Genomic DNA, 20,029 nt, shown 5'->3' on the forward strand with positions numbered 1-20,029 from the left:
TGATTTCTGGAAGCAAGTGACCCTAGCTCCTGCCTGGCTCCAAATGATAACCATGTCCTGAATGGACACAAAGGTCAGTAACCGAAGATTACTGGGGAGTGTTCCTTGGGTCAGCTCTCAGGCAGGCAGTGCTAGTGCCCATGAAGTCCCTCCTGGTCAACCCCTTAGTTCAGCCCAGTTCTCATCTGTAAGAATTCTCCACGAATAACAGGACAATCCAGTGTCTCAGAAGCTGCAACTTTTCCTCCTTAGACCAATGTCCAGAATTGCCTCCTTTCTCTACCTGGCTGCCCGATTCCAAGGTCCTGATTTCGCTGGCCCTGCCTAACTCCCCTCACTTGAGGCGTGATGCATTTACACATCATCTCCAATCATTTCCATTCCTTGGCTCTGGACCTCTTTCCCTCTCCTCCTGCACTCAGTGATTCTTTAGGGGATCTTCTGGGGAACTTTCACTTGCTCCTTCTTCCTGTATCTTGATTCTGCCCTCCCTCCAGGCTCTTCTGGTCTTTGGTCCTCCCCGAGACAAACTTTACACAAGGTGAGTGTCATCTTCCTCCTCAATGATAGGGGTCCTCCCTTCTTCCAGGGGTAAGCCTCTTCCTGTAGCCATTCATCAGGTCTCTCTATCTCTACCCATCCTAGACTGGTATCCTGCCATGTTTCTGGTTGCTCTTTCAATAGTTCAAGTACTTCATGAAGTTTTAGATATTTTTCCATGGCCCTAGGGATCAAAGGATGCACAGGTTCTGGAAGAATTACATGTCCCCAGAGATCTTATGGATATTGAAGAACAGATGCTTTTGAACTGTGGTGCTGGGGAAGACTCTTGAGAGTCCCTTGGACTGCAGGGAGATCAAACCAGTCAATCCTGAAGGAAATCAGTCCTGAATATTCATTGGAAGAACAGATGCTGAAACTGAAGCTCCAATCCTTTGGCCACCTGATGTGAAGAGCTGACTCATTAGAAAAGACCCTGATGCTGGGAAAGATTGAAGGCAGGAGGAGAAGGGGAAGACAAAGGATAAGATGGTTGGATAGCATTACTGACTGGATGGACATGAGTTTGAGTAAGCTCCAGGAGTTGGTGATGGACAGGGAAGCCCGACATGCTGCAGTCCATGGGGTCGCAAAGAGTCAGACACAACTGAGCGACTGAACAACAACAAGAAATCTTATTAAAGGCATTGCTATTAGTATTAAAAAATATGTGTTTATGGGAGAGTGTGCAGCAAGCTAGGGAGTGGCTATAAACGACATTCTGGCCTTTAGACTATTCAGACCAAAATAGAGCCACAGAATAGAATATTATCATTCAAAAAACAACAAAATTCTGTAAAGCAATTATCCTTCGATTAAAAAATAAATAAATTAAAAAAATAGTTTTGCTTTGTAGGCATCTGTTTGCAAAAGATGTTTTTCATCAGATGAATGAAAGCTTTTTTTTCTGGTTAATTTCTTTACGTAATGAAAATGACCTCGCCTTCTGAGATCCAAGTATATGATGGCATTCATGCATTTTTTAAGCTTCCTTCTCCACAATTATGCCTCAGTCAGAATATCTCATTTATGAGCTTAGTGACCCTGTGGCCACTCTGGTGGAAACATTGCCCCCACTCCCGCAGCTGCTTAACTAGAGAATTAAATTTTTCTAAAGACTTTATTTCACTGAATTTAATTGACTGAGTTTTTTTTTTTCTAATTTTTGCTATATCAGTATTAAGTTCTTTGGTGTGATTCAGTATTTGGAATTATTTAAAGCAAGTGCTTATATTAAATGGAGTGAACTTATCATTTTTAATGCTAATGTTTTTCAGTCTTGAAATGATTAAAACGACAGGAAGGTTTTGTAGAGGTCAGGTGTGAATATCATTTTTGCTTTCATTTTGAAAGATTTTAGCACAATTTCCTATCATCTACTGATATATACATTAGGCTCAGTGAGCAGGCACCATATAGAATTCTTCCATGACCCATTTAAATTGTGTTCAGTTTAGGGAGTACCTCTGGGAATATGTTATGATTGTGTACTTTCTGTCTTCCCTTTTTTCTAGTCCGTACCCTTGAGACAGACAGACAGACACACACACACAGATACACACACAATCTTTATTTTGTTGGTTGGACCAGCACAACCCTGGTACAAGGAAAGTACTCTATTGAGTTTTGAGGGGCTGAGACAGTGGGGTCCACTATTTTATACACCCAAGAAGAAAAACCATGATCAAATTTTTAAATTTTACTACCATATAAACTATTCATTTTCTCAAGGGCAAATAGTTGGATGGTCTGAATACAGAGAACTGAAAGTTATATTGTAGGTGAGTAGCAACAATGAAGTGACCTGTTATTTAATTTCTGGATCACATGGGGATTCTCATGGAGACACTGTGTGAGAGGACACACCCATTTCATCCCACGTGATCCATGAGGACGTCTCCCAGGTACTCTCGTGACCATGGGCTGATCATGTAGTATTCACAAACCCTCCTAACTTCTCACCCCTGACGGATATTACCCCGACCCCAGTGAATCTAGGCATGTTATCATATTTTGGACACTCAAGCACACACATTTCCGACTGGGCCAGCTCCCAACCCCAGGTCAGAGTCTGCTTTCTCCCACTGCCCCCAGCACTTGGGTGTCAGGTTGTACCTGTAAGTAGACTCTGAGGTGGAGCTTAGAATACTCTCAGGGTGATCGGGTATGACAGGTGTCCTGTTATCACAGCCATGTGGAAATTGTGAGTAAAAAATGTTTCCCCTGCCACTTTGCTAGACAAGGGATGCTGTGGTCATCAGCTTCTTCAGCCATGCCATCCGTGAGCTCTCAGGTGACTCAGGATGAAGATGATACGTTGCCAAGCCCTCACCCCTGGCAGTCACCCTGACTGTGCACCCTGCGGGGATTCAAGATGGAGGAAAGCAAGATGCTGGCTCTAGATATTTAAAGTGAAGAGTGAAAGTGTTAGTTAGTTGTGTCTGACTCTTTGTGACTCTATGGACTGTAGTCCGCCAGGCTCCTCTGTCCATGGAATTCTCCTGGCAAGAATACTCGAGTAGGTTGCCATTCCTTTCTCCAGGATATCTTCCCGACCCAGCGATCAAATCTGGGTCTCCTGCATTAGAGGTGGATTTTTTTTTAACATCTGAGCCACCTGGGAAGCCCCCTAGACATTTAACGTGCGCATTACAGGAGTGATCTCCAGGAGCCCACACTCTTGCATCTTCCCATACATACAAGAGTGCTAAAGTCATCAAACTGAGATGTTATCTTTAATTAGAAGTCATCTTTTGATGTTCTAACTACCTGGTCTTTGTAGTAAAAACTCCTATATATCCTGGTTTCCCCCTTACCTCTTCAGAGCAGTCCCTCAGAGCTATCTGAGATGCTGTGTCCCAGGCTTAAATGCTCAGCTTTGCTTGCCATGTAAAATGTAATTCTCAGCTTATAGGTTGTGCACTATTTTTTGGTCCACAGAGTGAAGGCCAGGGTAGGGCTGGGGTGGAGGATGTGGGCTGTGACTCCAGCAGACTCACAGGAAGTTTCAGAGCTGGGATGGAGGACCCTGGAGAACTGTCTCAAATTCGGCAAGGGGTCCAGGCCTTTGTTGGATGTGGATGTGTCATTAGGACAGCACTGTGGCTTTGGGTGAGGCAGCTCCCTTGGGCTGAGGGCAGGCTCCCAGGGGACTGAGGGCAGGGCTGGGTTCATCACCATCATTGACACTCAGCAGCTGGGGAGTGAGACTTCAGTCCTGGGGGGGCAGGGGTCTGAGGATGGCCGGGGTCTGAGGATGGCCACTGGAGCATCTTCCATAGAAAGAACCTCCACCATGGTCCAAGTCTGCCTGGGTTTCCATGATAGAGGACCATGCAGTGGGTGGCTTAAACAACAGACCATGCAGTGGGTGGCTTAAACAACAGATTGTCTCCCAGTCTGGAGGCTGGAAGTCCAAGCAGGGTCAGTGTCTCCAGGGACCTCTCTCCTTGGCATGTAGATGGCCATCTCCCCGCCGTGTCCTCACATGGCTGTCCCTCTGGGTGTGTCTGTGTCCTGACCTCCTCTTCTCATAAGGACACCAGCCACACTGAGCCGAGGTCCCTCTATATGACTTCATTTTGCCTTCATCATCTCATTAAATGCCCCACCTTCAAAATATGCAGTGGGAGTAGGAGGTAGGTGGGGAGCACAGTTTAGCTTGTAACACCGGACAAGTGGGCTGGCTCTGCATAACCACTGATTTGAAATTTCAAGGACAGTGTCTGGAGAGTGAATTGGGGGAGCTCACCTGTGGAGGAAGGAAAGACAGGGGAACTAATTAAGGGCTGAACAAAACACAATTCCGAATGTTGTCACTGTCGGCCTTAGAGAAAGGGCTCTTTGAACATAAATACCTACTGACCTTTCCAACAAAGAGTGAGCTGTGGGAGGTGGCACACCGGCTCTGGGAGCCTTCCAGGAGGCTTCACCCTGGGGGCTGACTCGCACATTTAATTGGGAGAAAAGGGACTGCAGGTTGTAAGATGACCTTTTCATCTGTAAACAGGGAGTGACTTGGACCTTGAGAATACTAGTGGCTGCAGATGAGACTGAGGCAATTGAAACTCGAAGATGAGATGACAGAAGTCCATGGAACCGTGGCCAATGGACTCTATGCGTACCTGTCCCCATTCCTCCAGAATCCCCCTTTTCTCCTTCTCAGGGAGCTTTGTAAGGAACCAGTGACCTCACTGAGGGTCAGGCAGGGTGGAAGTTTGGATAAGTAAACTCACATTATTTTAAGTGAGACAGAGAGACACAGGGTGGGTGGGAGAGAAGAGAGAGCACAGAGACAACAAGCCTGCAATGCCAGGATGGCAGCCGTGCGACATTTGCTAAAACATTGGAAGACCACGAATATTTCCATTAATCTATTTTTTCTTTAAAAAGGCAATAAAACACAGGTCATGGAGGCTTACAACAGATTAGTCATGCCAGTAATTTATTTATTTATATTTGTTTATAGTAAGTCCTTGTTGGTTATCTATTTTATTTTTTAAATTAAAATTTTTATTTATATTGGAGCATAGACAATTATGGGCTTCCCTGATGGTTCAGACAGTATCTGCCTGCAATGTGGGAGACCCAGGTTTGATCCCTGGGTTGGAAAGATCCCCTGGAGAAGGAAATGGAAACCCACTCCAGAATTCTTGCCTGGGAAATCTCATGTACAGAGGAGTCTGGTGGGCTATGGTCTGTGGGGCTGCAAAAGAACTGGACACGACTTAGGGACTAAATAACAACCACAAAAATTCAAGGAGAGACTAAATTTTTGCAAACAACACACACATGAATGAAGGATTACAATAAAGAAATGCTTCCAGGAGAGGTTTGTTGAATAAGGTTATATTTCTACACTTGTAAATACAACCAGATTAAAGGCAGGAGGAGAAGGGGATGACAGAGGATGAAACGGTTGGATAGCATCACCAACTCAATGGACATGAGTGAGCAAGCTCTTGGAGTTGGTGATGGACAGGGAAGCCTGGCGTGCTACAGTCCATGGGGTCATAAAGAGCTGGACACGATTGAGTGACTGAACTGACTGAGATACAACCAGGGTGACCTCCTGGCTCTGGACCATGTGCGTCTAGAGGTTGGAGACAGGTGGACTCTGTAGGAGGGATTGTTAATAAAATTGAAGGCAGCAGGAATCAAGGTGGGGGATCAAAGACTGGAGCCCACTGGGCTTCCATTAAGGCGGAGATGCTCAGACTCTGGGTTGGGGACCTATAGTCACCAAGGGACCATAGTTGGCTTCTGGCTAGGGAGCAGTAAAGGCAGAAGGAAGGGGGGCAAACCAGTCACTGTTGCTGGGCTGGTGAATCGCTCCATCAGAGTGACACATTTTCTGTCTGTCCTGAAACCTTCCATGGTTAGGGATTAGGACAGAGCTGTGACTGCACACGGTGGTCACCAAAAGCCACGAAGAGGCAGAGAAACGAAGGAGGAGAAATGAAAGAGGAGACGAATTTTCTTAAAGTCCCCATACCTCCTGCCATTGTATACCAATGATGCATTGGGTATGAAAGTCTGATGAAAAGCCTTAGGTCATCAATATATAGTCTCCCTATAAATAAACCCAAATGAAGATTTGAAAGATTGCCTGGCCCAACTCTGCACCTTTGGGCAGGCCCATGCTTCCAAGAAAATGAAAATAATCTGTCCATATTATATATTTTTTCATAAATTGCAGAACCACATGTCTGTATTTTAATTCAGCAAGGCTGAAGAATTCCCCCAGATCTAATATATGAAGCTGTAGATCTAATTCTCCTGAAGTTCTTTCAAAATTTATTTCCCAGATCAATATATTTAGTGTATATATTTTTGCTTAGGTTGGCAGATGTGAGGTTTTAATATTTCTATATTACTAGCGCAGGAAATGAGACGCTGAGGAATGTGGAGGCTTGGCCAAGGTCATAAGGCAAACGATTGCTCACGTCAAGGATTAAAGTTCTAAGCTTCTGTTTTCTGGCTCCATCTACCATATAAGATGGTGTTTGGTTAACCTAAGGAGAGTCATTGGATAGGGATGTGTTGAAGATATTTAAATAAGATTGTTATTAATATATGTAAGAGTCAGCAATGACTATGCACATCCTAACTGGGGATAGGAGAAGTAGAGGCAGGTGGTAAGAGTGAGCCTGAGGAGTTGGGAAGGAGTGAGTGATGTGTGTGTGTGTGTGTGTGTGTGTGTGCTCTCACTGCTTCAAGCAGTAATTCTCAAACTTGACTGCCCATCAGAACCATTGATGTTGATGTTCAGTCAGTCATGTACGACTGTGACCCCATGGACTGCAGCATGCCAGGCTTCCCTGTCCTTCACTATCTCCCTGAATTTGCTCAAACTCAGGTCCATTGAGTTGGTGATGCCATCCAACCATTTCATCCTCTGTTGCCCCTTCTCCTGCTGCCTTCAATCTTTCCTAGCATCAGGGTCTGTTATGATGAGTTGGCTTTTCACATCAGGTGGCCAAAGTATTGGAGCTTTAGCTTCAGCATCAGTCCTTCCAATGAATATTTAGGGTTGATTTCCTTTAGGATTGACTGGTTTGATCTCCTTGCAGTCTGAGGGGCTCTAAAGAGTCTTCTCTAGCACCACAATTTGAAAGCATCAGTTCTTTAGTACTCAGTTTTTTTTATGGTCCAAGACCATCCATTTGTTATCTATTACCCTTGTCCTTGGGGAGTCCAAGACAAGGGTCATGGAGCCTTTGCCATCCTTGGTCTTATGGCTGGTTGTATTGGGGTGCCACTGCCTCGAGAGCATAGATGCAGCTGACTGGGAGTTGTGGTCCAAGAGCCCATCTAGGGACATGATGCAGGAGCACTCAGTGCCAGGGTGCCCGTGGAGCTGGCCAGTGAGCATGATGGGCTGCACCCTCAGATGTGTCCTGTGTCACTCGTGGGCACTGACTTCTCATGGATGGCTTAATTTTCCCGCTGTGGCCACATTCAGCATCTGCCTTGTGTCTTCTAAAACAGACACAACCTCACAACTCATTAACACAATAGGAGATAGCTATTTTACTAAAGATGCCCTGGGGAAATGGTGGTGGTGGTTTAATCACCAAGTGGTGTCCCACTCTTGTGACCCCATGGACTGTAGCCTACCAGGCTCCTTTGTCCACTGGATTCTCCAGGCAAGAATCCTGGAATGGGTTGCCATTTCCTTCTCCACCCCTGGGGAAATGGAGAGTTAAGCTGTGTGCCATGGCCACACAATGAAATTCCCCATAAGAGTCTTCTAGCCATTCCTGGAAAGTCTTCCCCAAGTGCTTATTAGGTCATCCATGTACTTGGTTGAGTCACCATAACAACGTACCACAGGGTGGGAGGCTTATCCAATAGAAAGTTGTTTTCTCTCAGTTATGGAGCCTGACAGTCTGAGATCAAGGTATGGACAAGGCTGTGTCTCCTGAGACCTCTCTCCTTGGCTTGTAGATGGCTGTCTTCTCCCTGTATTCTCATGAAATGAGGACATCTTCTCCCTGTGTCCTCCTTTCTTTGAAATGGGACCGGGTCCAAATTTCCTCTTCTTCTAAGACACCAGTCCTGTTGGACTTGAGCCCACTCATATGATCTCAATTTGCCTTAGTTACCTCTTTCAAGACCCTATCTCCAAGTATAGTAACATTCAGAAGTACAAGGGGTTAGGACCTTAATGTATAAATTTTGTGTCTGTGCTCAGTCACTAAGTCGTGTCCGACTCTTTGACCCCATGGACTGTAACATGCCAGGCTCCTCTGTCCGTGGGATTCTCCAGGCAAGAATACTGGAGTGGGCTGCCATTTCTTCTTCCAGGGGATCTTCCTGACCCAGGGATCCAAATCACATTTCTTACATCTCCTGCATTGACAGGTGGATTCTTTACCACTGCACTACCTGGGGAGCCATGAATTTTGGGGGGATACAATTCAGCCTATAACATTATTCATCCTCTCTTTCATAACCTTCATAATCTCCTGGTTTGTCCCAAACAGTTGTAGGCTCTACTCAGTAAAGCCACAGCCCACAGTCTGGATGCCACCAATCCTAGTCCCTCTTCTTGGAAGCTCCAGCAACGACGTACTCACTGCTTCTCCAACCCCAAGTTCTTGCGGTTCTGTATGTGTGTCTGCACTAGAGCCAGGGCAGGAGAACGCAGGCTGGTGCTCCGTGTCCCTTCTCTTGTCCCCTCTGCCTGAGCACAGCCTGCAAACCACTGGACCGCCAAGACTACCACTGGGAGAACTCTACCTCCTGCTCCAGGCATAGGGTACTCAGAATTCCCACCCACTGAGGCATCCCTGCAGAGGGTGTGGTTCTGCGCCTCAAGGGGAGGATGGAGCCCTGCCCTCCCTTCTCCGGTCTGCAGTGCATCAGTCGGAGACACTGTGGACCTGGTTCTTGACCTTGACCTTCCTCTTCCCAACTCCCCTTCCTAAGCCCCTGGGAAGTCCTAAACGCATCCTGCCTGCGTTCTCCCGTGTGTGAAATTGGGGACAGAATTTTGAGGAGTATGCTGTCAGGATGGGCTGGCAAGAAGATGCTTTGAGAGCTTGCAAATCCTTCATGTGGTTAGGATATGTATCAGTTCAGTTCAGTTCGGTTCAGTCACTCAGCCGCGTCTGACTCTTTGCGACCCCATGAATCGCAGCATGCCAGGCCTCCCTGTCCATCACAAACTTCTGGAGTTCACTCAGACTCATGTCCATCGAGTCAGTGATGCCATCCAGCCATCTCATCCTCTGTCGTCCCCTTCTCCTCCTGCCCCCAATCCCTCCCAGAGTCTTTTCCAATGAGTCAACTCTTTGCATGAGGTGGCCTAAGTACTGCAGTTTCAGCTTCAGCATCATTCCCTCCAAGGAAATCCCAGGGCTGATCTTCAGAATGGACTGGTTGGATCTCCTTGCAGTCCAAGGGACTCTCAAGAGTCTTCTCCAACACCACAATTCAAAAGCATCAATTCATCGGCGCTCAGCCTTCTTCACAGTCCAACTCTCACATCCATACATGACCACAGGAAAATCCATAGCCTTGACTCGACGGGCCTTTGTTGGCAAAAACGTCTCTGCTTTTGAATATGCTATCTAGGTTGGTCATAACTTTCCTTCCAAGGAGTAAGCGTCTTTTAATTTCATGGCTGCAATCACCATCTGCAGTGATTTTGGAGCCCCCAAAAATAAAGTCTGACACTGTTTCCACTGTTTCCCCATCTATTTCCCATGTGTATGCTTAATTTATATATTAAACCTATTTATCTTGTTCTGTGAAATAGGAATTATTATAATGAATATACCAATTTTCCCACTGAAAGGGGACCTTCTATAGATACAGTTCCCACGTAAAGTGGCTATAAATGAAGAAGGTGGATTCACAAGCCATGAGACTCCTGATTCTGTCTTCTTCATGGTCATGCTCACTGGTGTTCACAAGGCTCAGACAAGGGCTCAGACCCAGTGCTTCTGTGTCAGCCTCCTTGGGCAGCCTGTGCTCAATGGTTCTGAAGTTTCCATCCAGTGCTCACACTGCTCATTGTATTTATCTGTGCTGTTTTAATCTTGATATGTGCATTCTGGCTCCATCAGTCAGTTCAGTCACTCAGTTGTGTCCAGCTCTTTGTGACCCCATGAACCGCAGCACTCCAGGCCTCCCTGTCCATCACCAACTCCTGGAGTTTACCCAAACCCATGTTCATTGAGTTGGTGATGCCATCCAACCATCTCATCCTCTGTCGTCCCCTTCTCCTCCTGCCCTCAATCTTTCCCAGCATCAGAGTCTTTTCAAATGAGTCAGCTGTCCTCATCAGGTGGCCAAAGTATAGGAGTTTCAGCTTCAACATCAGTCCTTCCAATGAAAACCCAGGACTGATCTTCTTTAGGATGGACTCCTTGGATCTCCTTCCAGTCCAAGGGACTCTCAAGAGTCTTCTCCAACACCACAGTTCAAAAGCATCAATTCATCAGCGCTCAGCCTTCTTCACAGTCCAACTCTCACATCCATACATGACCACTGGAAAAACCATAGCCTTGACTAGACAGACCTTTGTTGGCAAAGTAATGTCTCTGCTTTTAAATATGCTGTTTAGGTTGGTCATAACTTTTCTTCCAGGGAGTAAGCATATTTTAATTTCATGGCTCCAGTCACTGTCTACAATGATTTTGGAGCCCCCAAAATAAAGTCAGCCACTGTTTCCACTGTTTCCCCATCTATTTGCCATGAAATGATGGGACCAGATGCCATGATCTTAGTTTTCTGAATGTTGAGCTTAATGGCACCCCACCCCAGTACTCTTGCCTGGAAAATCCTGTGGACAGAGGAGCCTGGTAGGCTCCAGTCCATGGGGTCGCTAAGAGTTGGACACGACTGAACGACTTCACTTTCACTTTTCACTTTCATGCATCGGAGAAGGAAATGGCAACCCACTCCAGTATTCTTGCCTGGAGAATCCCAGGGACAGAGGAGCCTAGTGGGCTGCTGTCTATGGGATCGCACAGAGTCGGACACGACTGAAGCGACTTAGCAGCAGCAAGCCAAGTTTTTCACTCTCCTCTTTCACTTTTATCAAGAGGCTCTTCAGCTCTTCTTCACTTTCTGCCAGAAGGGTGGAGTCACCTGCATATCTGAGGTTATTTATATTTCTCCTGGCAATCTTGATTCCAGCCTCTGCTTCTTCCAGCCCAGCGTTTCTCATGATGTACTCTGCATATAAGTTAAATAAGCAGGGTGACAATATACAGCCTTGATGTACTCCTTTTCCTATTTGGAACTAGTCTGTTGTTCCATGTCCAGTTCTGTTACTTCCTGACCTGCATACAGGTTTCTCAAGAAGCAGGTCAGGTGATCTGGTATTCCCATCTCTTTCAGAATTTCCCACAGTTTATTGTGATCCACACAGTCAAAGGCTTTGGCATAGGCAATAAAGCAGAAATAGATGTTTTTCTGGAACTTTCTTGCTTTTTCAACGATCCAGCGGATGTTGGCAATTTGATTTCTGGCTCCAACACTCTGCAAAAGCCATGTATAAGCCTCTTCTTACTTGGTGCCCAGAGGGGTTCTGTTCTCTCCTTTTACCTCACTTTTATTCTTTGATATGAAGCCTATCAACCCCCCCCTTGGGAACTGGGGAGCTGCCAGCAAGGCTAGGACCAAATTGGGCACACAGTTTAAGGAGGCACCAGCTTTTAGGTTTGAGCAGGTGAAGCTCTGGCATTTGCAGGAACCTGAGAGTGAGTGCCTCTTTAAATTTTGCACCTGCCCTGCAGTCACCATTTCTTACTTCCTTCTCCAAACTCAGAAAGTAGCTTCTGTGGATCCAGCAGGTGGGGATTCAAACCGTAGGTCACCCAACTATTCCCAGGTCCCCCTAGGATATCTGCATTTCAGGGTGGCCCTCACCCCCAAGCAGTCACTGTGGCTCATCCCCAGGCAGTGTGTAAGGATGATCTGGAAAGAACTTGGAGAGGATTAGGGTTTACATGATTGTTGGTGTGGAGCGGAGAGGGTGCCTGCTGGGAACAGGAAGCCTGGAGAGAGAGGGCAGAGAGGTGTCATGAAAGCCCTCTGGGGTGTCAGGTGAGAGAGGGAGGGGCTGTGGAGGAGGATGTTGGAGGGAGAGGCTGCTGGGGTGATGGCTGGATGGAAATGGAGGAGAGTCAGAGACAGGGCTCTGATTAACATCATTTCCACAAGCGAGTGTGGATAGAGTGTCTGTGCTCCAGGTGACAGGTGAAGCCCATGGAGCATCTGATGATCATACTGTGGTACCCAGGTCCTCATTTATTTGTCTACACCAGCTGTTTGGTAGCCATCACTTGGATATGCTTGCATCTCTGGTGGGTCCTTTGCATGTGAGGTGTTACTCTTATTCTTTGAAGTATTTGCCATGAGAAGGCATTCTTCTTAGCATGCTGAGGCTCCTACTTGAATCTGGACCCAATTGAAGCCAGCAAGTTGCCGGCAGGTGTCCTGACTAGTGGTGGACCAAGGAGACAGGCAGCCACATGTATCCCAGGTCTGAGGATTGGCTGCATTCCCTTCTGTAACATCTGCCTTGTCAAAATCAAGGGCCCATGCAGATGCTGCTCAGGATCTTAGCAGTCCAGTTCAGTTCAGTCACTCAGTCGTGTCCGACTCTTTGCGACCCCATGGCCTGCAGCACACCAGGCTTTCCTGTCCATCTTCAACTCCTGGATTGCTGAAACTCATGTCCATTGAGTTGATGATGCCACCCAACCATCTCACCCTCTATCATCCCCTTCTCCTCCTGCCTTCAATCTTTCCCAGCATCAGGGTCTTTTCCAAGGAGTCAGTTCTTCACATCAGGTGGCCAAAGTATTGGAGTTTCAGCTTAGTAGTCCAGACCTGGGCAAAAGGATCTTCACTGCCAGGCTGGATGGGCAGATTCCAGGGTCAAAGCCAAGTCTTCTCCAGCACTGGTGAGGCTATCACAACCATAGGAATAGCTGGGGAGCGGGGGGATGCTCTCCTCTGAGGAGACACATGACCCCAAGTCCATGACCCCAACTGCTCACTTCCTCCCGCCAGAGATGAGAACCTGGGGTGCAGGCAGGCTGGCAGATTTGGGGTTGGAGAAAGAGGAGCAGAAAATGTTCAACTCTGAAAGCTAAGATTGTGCTACGAAGGGCAGGCGCCTCCCAAGTAAACCAGGGGGTTGCTGGGTGACTAGCATCAGGATTTTCAGAACTGCTCTTCCTTCCAAAAACAAACCTTCTGCTCACTGACATTGAAAGTGCATTTTCCAAGTATCTAAATCCCGTACCCCTTGGAATTATGGAGTGACAAATCTGTGATGATCTCTGTGCTTCCTACTTAGACTATCTTGTCATCTGTCCTTTCTTTCCCTCCCTGGTGGGGCTTGGAGCCCTGACCCAGCCTGCCTTTCTCCTTTGCTCCACTAGGTGGCCCTGGGAGCTCTCAGATATCTGCCAGGCGTTCAGACAGGTGAATGAATCTCATTGGCTCAGAGGAAGCATGATGCCACCGGGCAGCCCTTTTTAAGAGAAAAGCCAGAACGGGGAGCAGCGACCCCTGAGCAGTGTTCTCCGTGTGGCCAGTGGGGATACGGAGCTGCCCGTTGTTACAGCATCATGAGTGAGGTGAGTGGGGCTTCCACTCTGGGAGGGAAACCTGGGGGTGAGACGGGGCAAAGTTAGAAGATGTGAAGGGCTTCCAAGTGGTGAGAGCACGTCGACCCTGGAGCTATTTACCTGGAAGACTGATTCTGTTCCTATCTGGGTTTGCATTGCAAGTGCAAAAATTGGTTAAGTTGCAACTTTTACAAATTCAAAATGAAAGGAATTCATTGTTTGCTTCTGATTGAACTGTGAGTTGGAAAGTGCTTTGGGATTTAGACCTCAGGAGAGAAGGCTGAGTGAGTGTTTTTAGTCTCTTGCAAAGATTTGTCCTCTTGCGGTGTGTGGGTCTTCACATATCTTCCTTGGTGGGTACCTTTCAGAATGTGAGCAGGCTGGCCATCTGGTGAAAGTCAGCCTTGGAAGAGAAGCAAGGGAAGGATTGCATTGCATGATCCTGTGGAAACCTTGCCTGTACAAACTACATCTGCAGTTAATCAGAGTAAAACCAGGAGAGAAATGCAAGTCCAGTGAACCATGAAAAATCTGTGTGTATAGGTGTGTGGGTCTAAGATGGGAGAGACCCTGGGAGAAGAGGGGCTACAGTTTTCAACTGAAAGTCACTGCGCTGCATCTGTTTACGCAGAAGAGAGTTTGTTGGGGGGCAAACTGAATGCTCACTGTATTTTTAAAAAGATCGTATTCTCTATCTTTACAAAAAGGCAGATTTGGGGTAGTATAGCATCACCCTCTAATTTGCACTTGGTAACCAAGACAAATCCACTTTCATTTCCTTTTGGTTGGCACTTAAATCATTACTTTTTAGATCTTTTATTTTGTCTGTCTTCTTTTTTTAACAGACGGGTGAACCTTTTTTGGAAATCTACAGTAAAATTAACAACTTTAAAAATAAAATGCTTCTTTCCTGCTTTCATATGTCTATTGGGTGACTTTTGATATAAAGGATCGCCTGCAGTGCAGGAGACCCAGGTTTGATCCCTGGGTTGGGAAGATTCCCCGGAGAAGGGAATGGCAACCCCCTCCAGTATTTCTTGCCTGGAAAATCCCATGGACAGAGGAGCCTGGTGGGCTACAATCTATGGGGTCACAAAGAGTTGGATATGATTGAATGACTTACATATATATACATATATATGTATATATATACAGTAAAATTAACAACTTCAGCAATAAAATGCCTCTTTCCAGCTTTCATTTTCCTGATGGGTGACTTTTGATACAAGCATGACAGGAAGACAGAGCAGGCAAAGCGTTATGAGATTTAGGAATTGGGTTTGGGATGGAGCCAAGGGCAAGGAGGAGGGCAAGTATGGATGGAAGAGGGGAAGGCAGGGTTATTCCAGCAGCAACAAGGGTGACTGCCATGGCAGCTCCTATTTGCCCAGCATCCTTAGAACCAAGCGGGGTATCTAGTTGTCTTATTTGAACTTCCTTACAACCCCATGAATTAGAATAGAATTACCATGTGCGTGCTAAGTTGCTTCAGTCTATCTGACTCTGTGTGACACCATGGACTTTAGCCTTCCAGGTTCTTCTGTCCATGAGATTCTCCGGGCCAGAATACTGAGGTGGGTTGCCGTGCTGTCCTCCAGGGGATCTTCCTGACCAAAGGTCTTATGTCTCCCGCATTGGCGGGGGGGGGGGGGGGTCCTTCACCACTAGCGCCATCTGGGAATAAGTGGGTGCTGTTATGATTCCCAACTGACGGATGAGGAAACTGAGGCACAGGTCAAGGTCAGTTGGCTCAAAGCCACCAGCTCGTGAAGGGTAGAATCAGGACTTGGGTGGGTCTTGATGTCCAAACGGCACATGGAATTTCCTGGTCCATGTGAACGATGGGTGCCAGAGAAGAAGAGAGAGGTGGACGGGGGGGTGAGGTAGGGGGCGAGGCCAGGAAGCTGGGTCTTCTGGTCCTGAATGTTCACTTAAGGGGCTTTCTGCAGACTCAATGGAGATTCTAGAAGCTTCTCTGTTTGCACCAGCTCACCTTGCTTGTGAGTAGCAGGAACAACTGTGTGGAGTGGGGTTTTTATATACAATTTAATAGGTTCATGTAGAAGGGCTTGGAAACATGTGCAGCCCAGGGCCCTCCCTGTGTTCACTCAGGTTGGCTAAAGGGGACTCTTCAGGAGTGGGGAACTTCCTGCTGGTTCTTCCCTCTGGCTGTCACCCCCATCTTTACCAGAGTCTCCTTGCTCAGCATCTGGAGCTTTCTAGAATGCCTCAGCTTGGCAATGTTCACTTAACTGTGGGTCCTCAGGGAGACAGCAAGTATCCCAGAGCTCACCCATCATTAGGATCACAACCTCATTTCTGCTGAACCTGTAATTAGGGCAGTTCTGCAACCACGGCCCTGCCCCCCAGCATCTGTCAGATGCCTTGCCGGGCTCTTCCAAGAACTCTGCCTCTTTCCTTGAATGTTGATAAACTCCCACAGTGTCTCACACCTTGACTTCTGTTTGCTGTCACCTGCCTCAATCCAGCATTCCCCCCGACCCCCGCCACCTTCTCCCTCCTACACGGGTTCCCTGCTCAGGTCACATGCAGCCCCGTCCTCAGGGTGACCAGCTCCCTGGCTCATCTCCCAGTTTCTTGGGAGTGTTCTCCTTGGAGAGTGGAAATTGGTCCTTTGACTCAAACTTAAATCTACTTAAAATGTTTAATAAAGTTGAACAGACCCTCCTTTCTCCTCAAGCTTTTCTTTAGTTAAATGAATTCCATGTGGCTTCCGGTTTTAATAACTCTCAGGCGGGTGTGGATTTCAGATGATCATTTACTTACCCATGTAACTAATTACCCCAGAGAGCCAAAGCAGTGGATTTTCTCAGACTTTCCTACGACTTTGGGTTTTATTTGAGTCTGATGGGCACCTCATTCCTGCTCCAGATGCTTGGGTTTATCTCCTGCTCTAGAAATTCTGAGGTTCACAGCTGGGCTGGGAGGAGAGGCTCCCCAGTGGCTAAATGCTCCCTGGAGTGGGCTCTCTTGAGTTCTTGCAGCCTTTCATGAGGGGATTGAGCCTGCAGCTTGATTCAAATTGGGTGACTTTAGGACAACACAACATCTTCTTTTTCCCTTTTGACAACACTTTATGGGGGAAATGGCATGTGATTGAAAAGAGAAGCTCACGTGTAGCAAGGCAAGTAAAGTCCAAATTTAGGGCAACGTGACAGAGTGGAGGTGGTTGGCGGGGGTGTCTATTTTGCATTTCGGTATTAAAGTGTGTTAGAGGTGCCTGGAGCAATCTACGAGATGAGCTGCAAGATCACTTAGCAGGGATTAAGATGCAGGCTTAGGTACATTTGCTGGATCAGAAATCCTAACCACCATGGCTGACGTTTACAAAATGCATTCTCATCTTTCCCCACCAGATTTCTCACATAAGGAGAAGAAAAAGGCTCCCTTTGTTTAGTGACCTAATAATACCATGTGAAATAAGTTCTGCCAATAATGACAGTCAGTCCCATTTTCTCATTCAGGTGTCTTTTTAAGTTCCTTTTCAAAAGAACTGATTTAGTAGAGCCAGGAGCAAGAATGTAACGCATAGCGGCACATGTTTGGAGAGTGGCTTTGCAAAATGACATGTACTTTTTGTGAGGCGGTAAGGTGTTCCCCATTGCATAATACATCCTTGACAGCTGTGAATTAGACTTGAAACCCCTTTGGGAGAGTGTTCTCCTGACCCTTCCTTGTTGCTGTTCCTGGTCTCTTTCCTAGCATCGGTTTCAGTGGAATGTTGCAATTTGGTGCCAGGTTTCTGGGCCTTTCTCTCATCCAGACTTGGCGATGACAGTAAGACTGTACCTGTCCAGGGCTGGTTTGAACACAGGAGGAATTAAAGGGCAAATCTTTAGACCTTCATGTGTATCCCAGGTGGCACTGGTGGTAAAGAACCTTCCTGTCAATGCAGGAGACGTAAAAGAAGCAGGTTCGAGCCCTGAGTTGGGAAGATCCCCTGCAGAAGGAAATGGTAAACTGCTCCAGTATACTTGCCTGGAAAATTCCATGGACAGAGGAGCCTGGAAGGCTACAGTCCTTGGGGTCACAAAGAGTTGGACATGACTGAGCAGAGACACACACAGTGTATCCTTAGAGCTGAATCAGAAGCTACTTGCCTGATACACTAAATCTCTGAAGCAAGAAGCAAGCAGTGAACCGCATTGTTTTGGAAAGAGACTGCAAGGGGGAAGCTTTGCCACTTATATCAGGGGTAGAGGGGATGGACAAGACATGACTTTATTTTTCAAAGGTAGCCATTGGTTTAAAATTTGCATTTGACACTGGTTTAGGGTTTACTTAACCAGCATTCAGGGTAATCCTTTGGAGAGAGAAATATTAAGATAAAACAGGTCTAAAGTGAAAATTAGTATAGTTCTGTGTTTCCTATGATGTAATAGTAAGCTGAAACAGATGCCAATGTGTGAGTAATAGGTTTGCAAGGAACTGTATAACTTAGACCAGTTAAGCACAGATCCTGAGGATACCTGCATAAAATGTGGATTTTGCAACTGGCCTCAAAGGCTTAGCAGGAAAAGGTCAAATGAAAATTCAACTTCTTAGGCAATTTTAACCTCACTTGCGGATGGCCCTGCAGCTGAGATACAGGAAGACCCAGCAAGATGCATATGGTTTTGCTGGATCATAGCATGATAGATGTTCTAAATGGGGACATTAGGTCTAGAAAGACTCCAATTACAACTTGGGTCTGAGGTTCAACATTTCCTAAGTAGGAAGAGGCCAGTGAAGCAAGAATGTGTGTTTGTTCAGCTGATGATGGTAATGGATTGCTCTAAGATTGATTTCCCCAATCCTGCATTTCATTAACAGAAGCTGTGGGATTAAGAAGTCTCATTGTTTTTCTCTCTTCAATTCTAAGAATGACAGAATGCAAGATGTATGATATTTTTTAGAAAGAAAAATTGAATAAATGACTCACAATTAGAGGTTTAGTGGAATAATGTGATCAAGATGAAGAGGAAACATGGGCTTTTGTAATGGAAAGTGCCTTGAATGTATGATGAACACGTTCTCTGCATTATTTTTAAAAATTCTAATTTCTGCTCTCAGAGCTCTGTCAGAAGTGTTTTCAGAGGTGGAAGGCATTCACACTTTGTTTGGGGTCTTTCTGTTCTTGGTTCACTGGGCGCACTGGACTGTTTGAACATCTGAATAACATCATGAACCCAAGCTTGGGGCTTTCCATTACTTTAGAATGACTTTCTAGAAAAGGCTTCAGAGTAGGGAATAGAAAGGTTTTAGGGGATGCATATGCACAGGTTTATATTGTATTTGATTGATATTTTTATAAAACAGTGCATTAAAGATCATGTTGTTAAAGTGTTATCTTAATCTGTCTGGGCTGCTTCAATAAAATACCACAGACTAAGTGGCTTATAAAAAATAGAAATTTATTGCTCACAGTGCTGGAAGCTGGTAGTCTGAGATCAGGGTGTTGGCATCCTCAGGTGATGGGTCTCTTCTGGGTTGCAGATTTCCCACTGTATCCTCACCTATTGGAAGGGGCAAGAGATTCCTCTGGGGTCTTTTTGATATAGGCACTAATTCCATTTATGGGCTTCCCAGGTGGCTCAGCAGTAAAAGAATCCACTTGCAATGCAGGCAAGAATACTGGAGTGGGTTGCCATGGTCCTTAGAGCATCCCTATTATACTGGGCTGTTTAAATATGGCTATTAAATCCCTGGGCTTCCCACGTGGCACTAGAGGTAAAGAATCTGCCTGCCAATGCAGGAGACACAGGAGATGTGGGTTCTATCCCTGGGTTGGGATGATCCTCTGGAGAAGGAAATGGCAACCCATTCCAGTATTCTTGTCTGGAAAATCCCATGGACAGAGGAACCTGGCAGGCTATAGTCCATGGGGTTGCAAAGAATCAGACACGGCTTAGCAACTAAACAACAAACAATGACAAAAATCTCAAAATCTCACTCATGAGGGCTCCAACCTCACAACCTAATCAGCTCCTAATGCCATCACCTTTGGGTGTTATGATTTCAACATTCAAATTTTGGCGGAACACAAACATCCAGACCATAACTAGTACGGGCTGCATTTTATGTATTAGAATTATCCTACCTGGACTGTGAACTTTCTGATGTCATCCACAGACCCAGCTCCTGGTTTGGCACTTGGGGATGTTCAGTTACTGGATGAATCAGATCAAATGGCTTTTGGGGGTCTGGATTTATCAGTTATTATAACCAACAGACCAGCACCTTCTTTTCTAACTGTTGAGATTTGTGGTCTGGGTAGATTTGGAGAGAAAAATTTCTCTCTTTTGTTCTTTACCTCCAGGTTTGAAACCTGTGTTTGCCATTTAAATCCTTTTAAATTGGAAATGGGTGCATTGTTACACATGTCAAATAAA

The 20,029-nt window shown here is 46.1% G+C and overlaps 1 protein-coding gene across 1 annotated transcript in view; it reads left to right on the forward strand.

The window, feature by feature from the left end:
• The first annotated feature begins 13,505 nt into the window (after positions 1-13,505).
• Positions 13,506-20,029, forward strand: part of PCP4 (Purkinje cell protein 4) — a 68,282-nt gene continuing 61,758 nt past the window's right edge. The window contains exon 1 of the mRNA XM_006076938.4: positions 13,506-13,646. Within this exon, the coding sequence (XP_006077000.1) occupies positions 13,638-13,646 (9 nt within the window). The 5' untranslated portion in view covers positions 13,506-13,637. The remainder of the gene's footprint in view (positions 13,647-20,029) is intronic.

Source organism: Bubalus bubalis, chromosome 1 (assembly GCF_019923935.1).
Source record: "Bubalus bubalis isolate 160015118507 breed Murrah chromosome 1, NDDB_SH_1, whole genome shotgun sequence".
Lineage (NCBI taxonomy): Eukaryota > Metazoa > Chordata > Mammalia > Artiodactyla > Bovidae > Bubalus > Bubalus bubalis.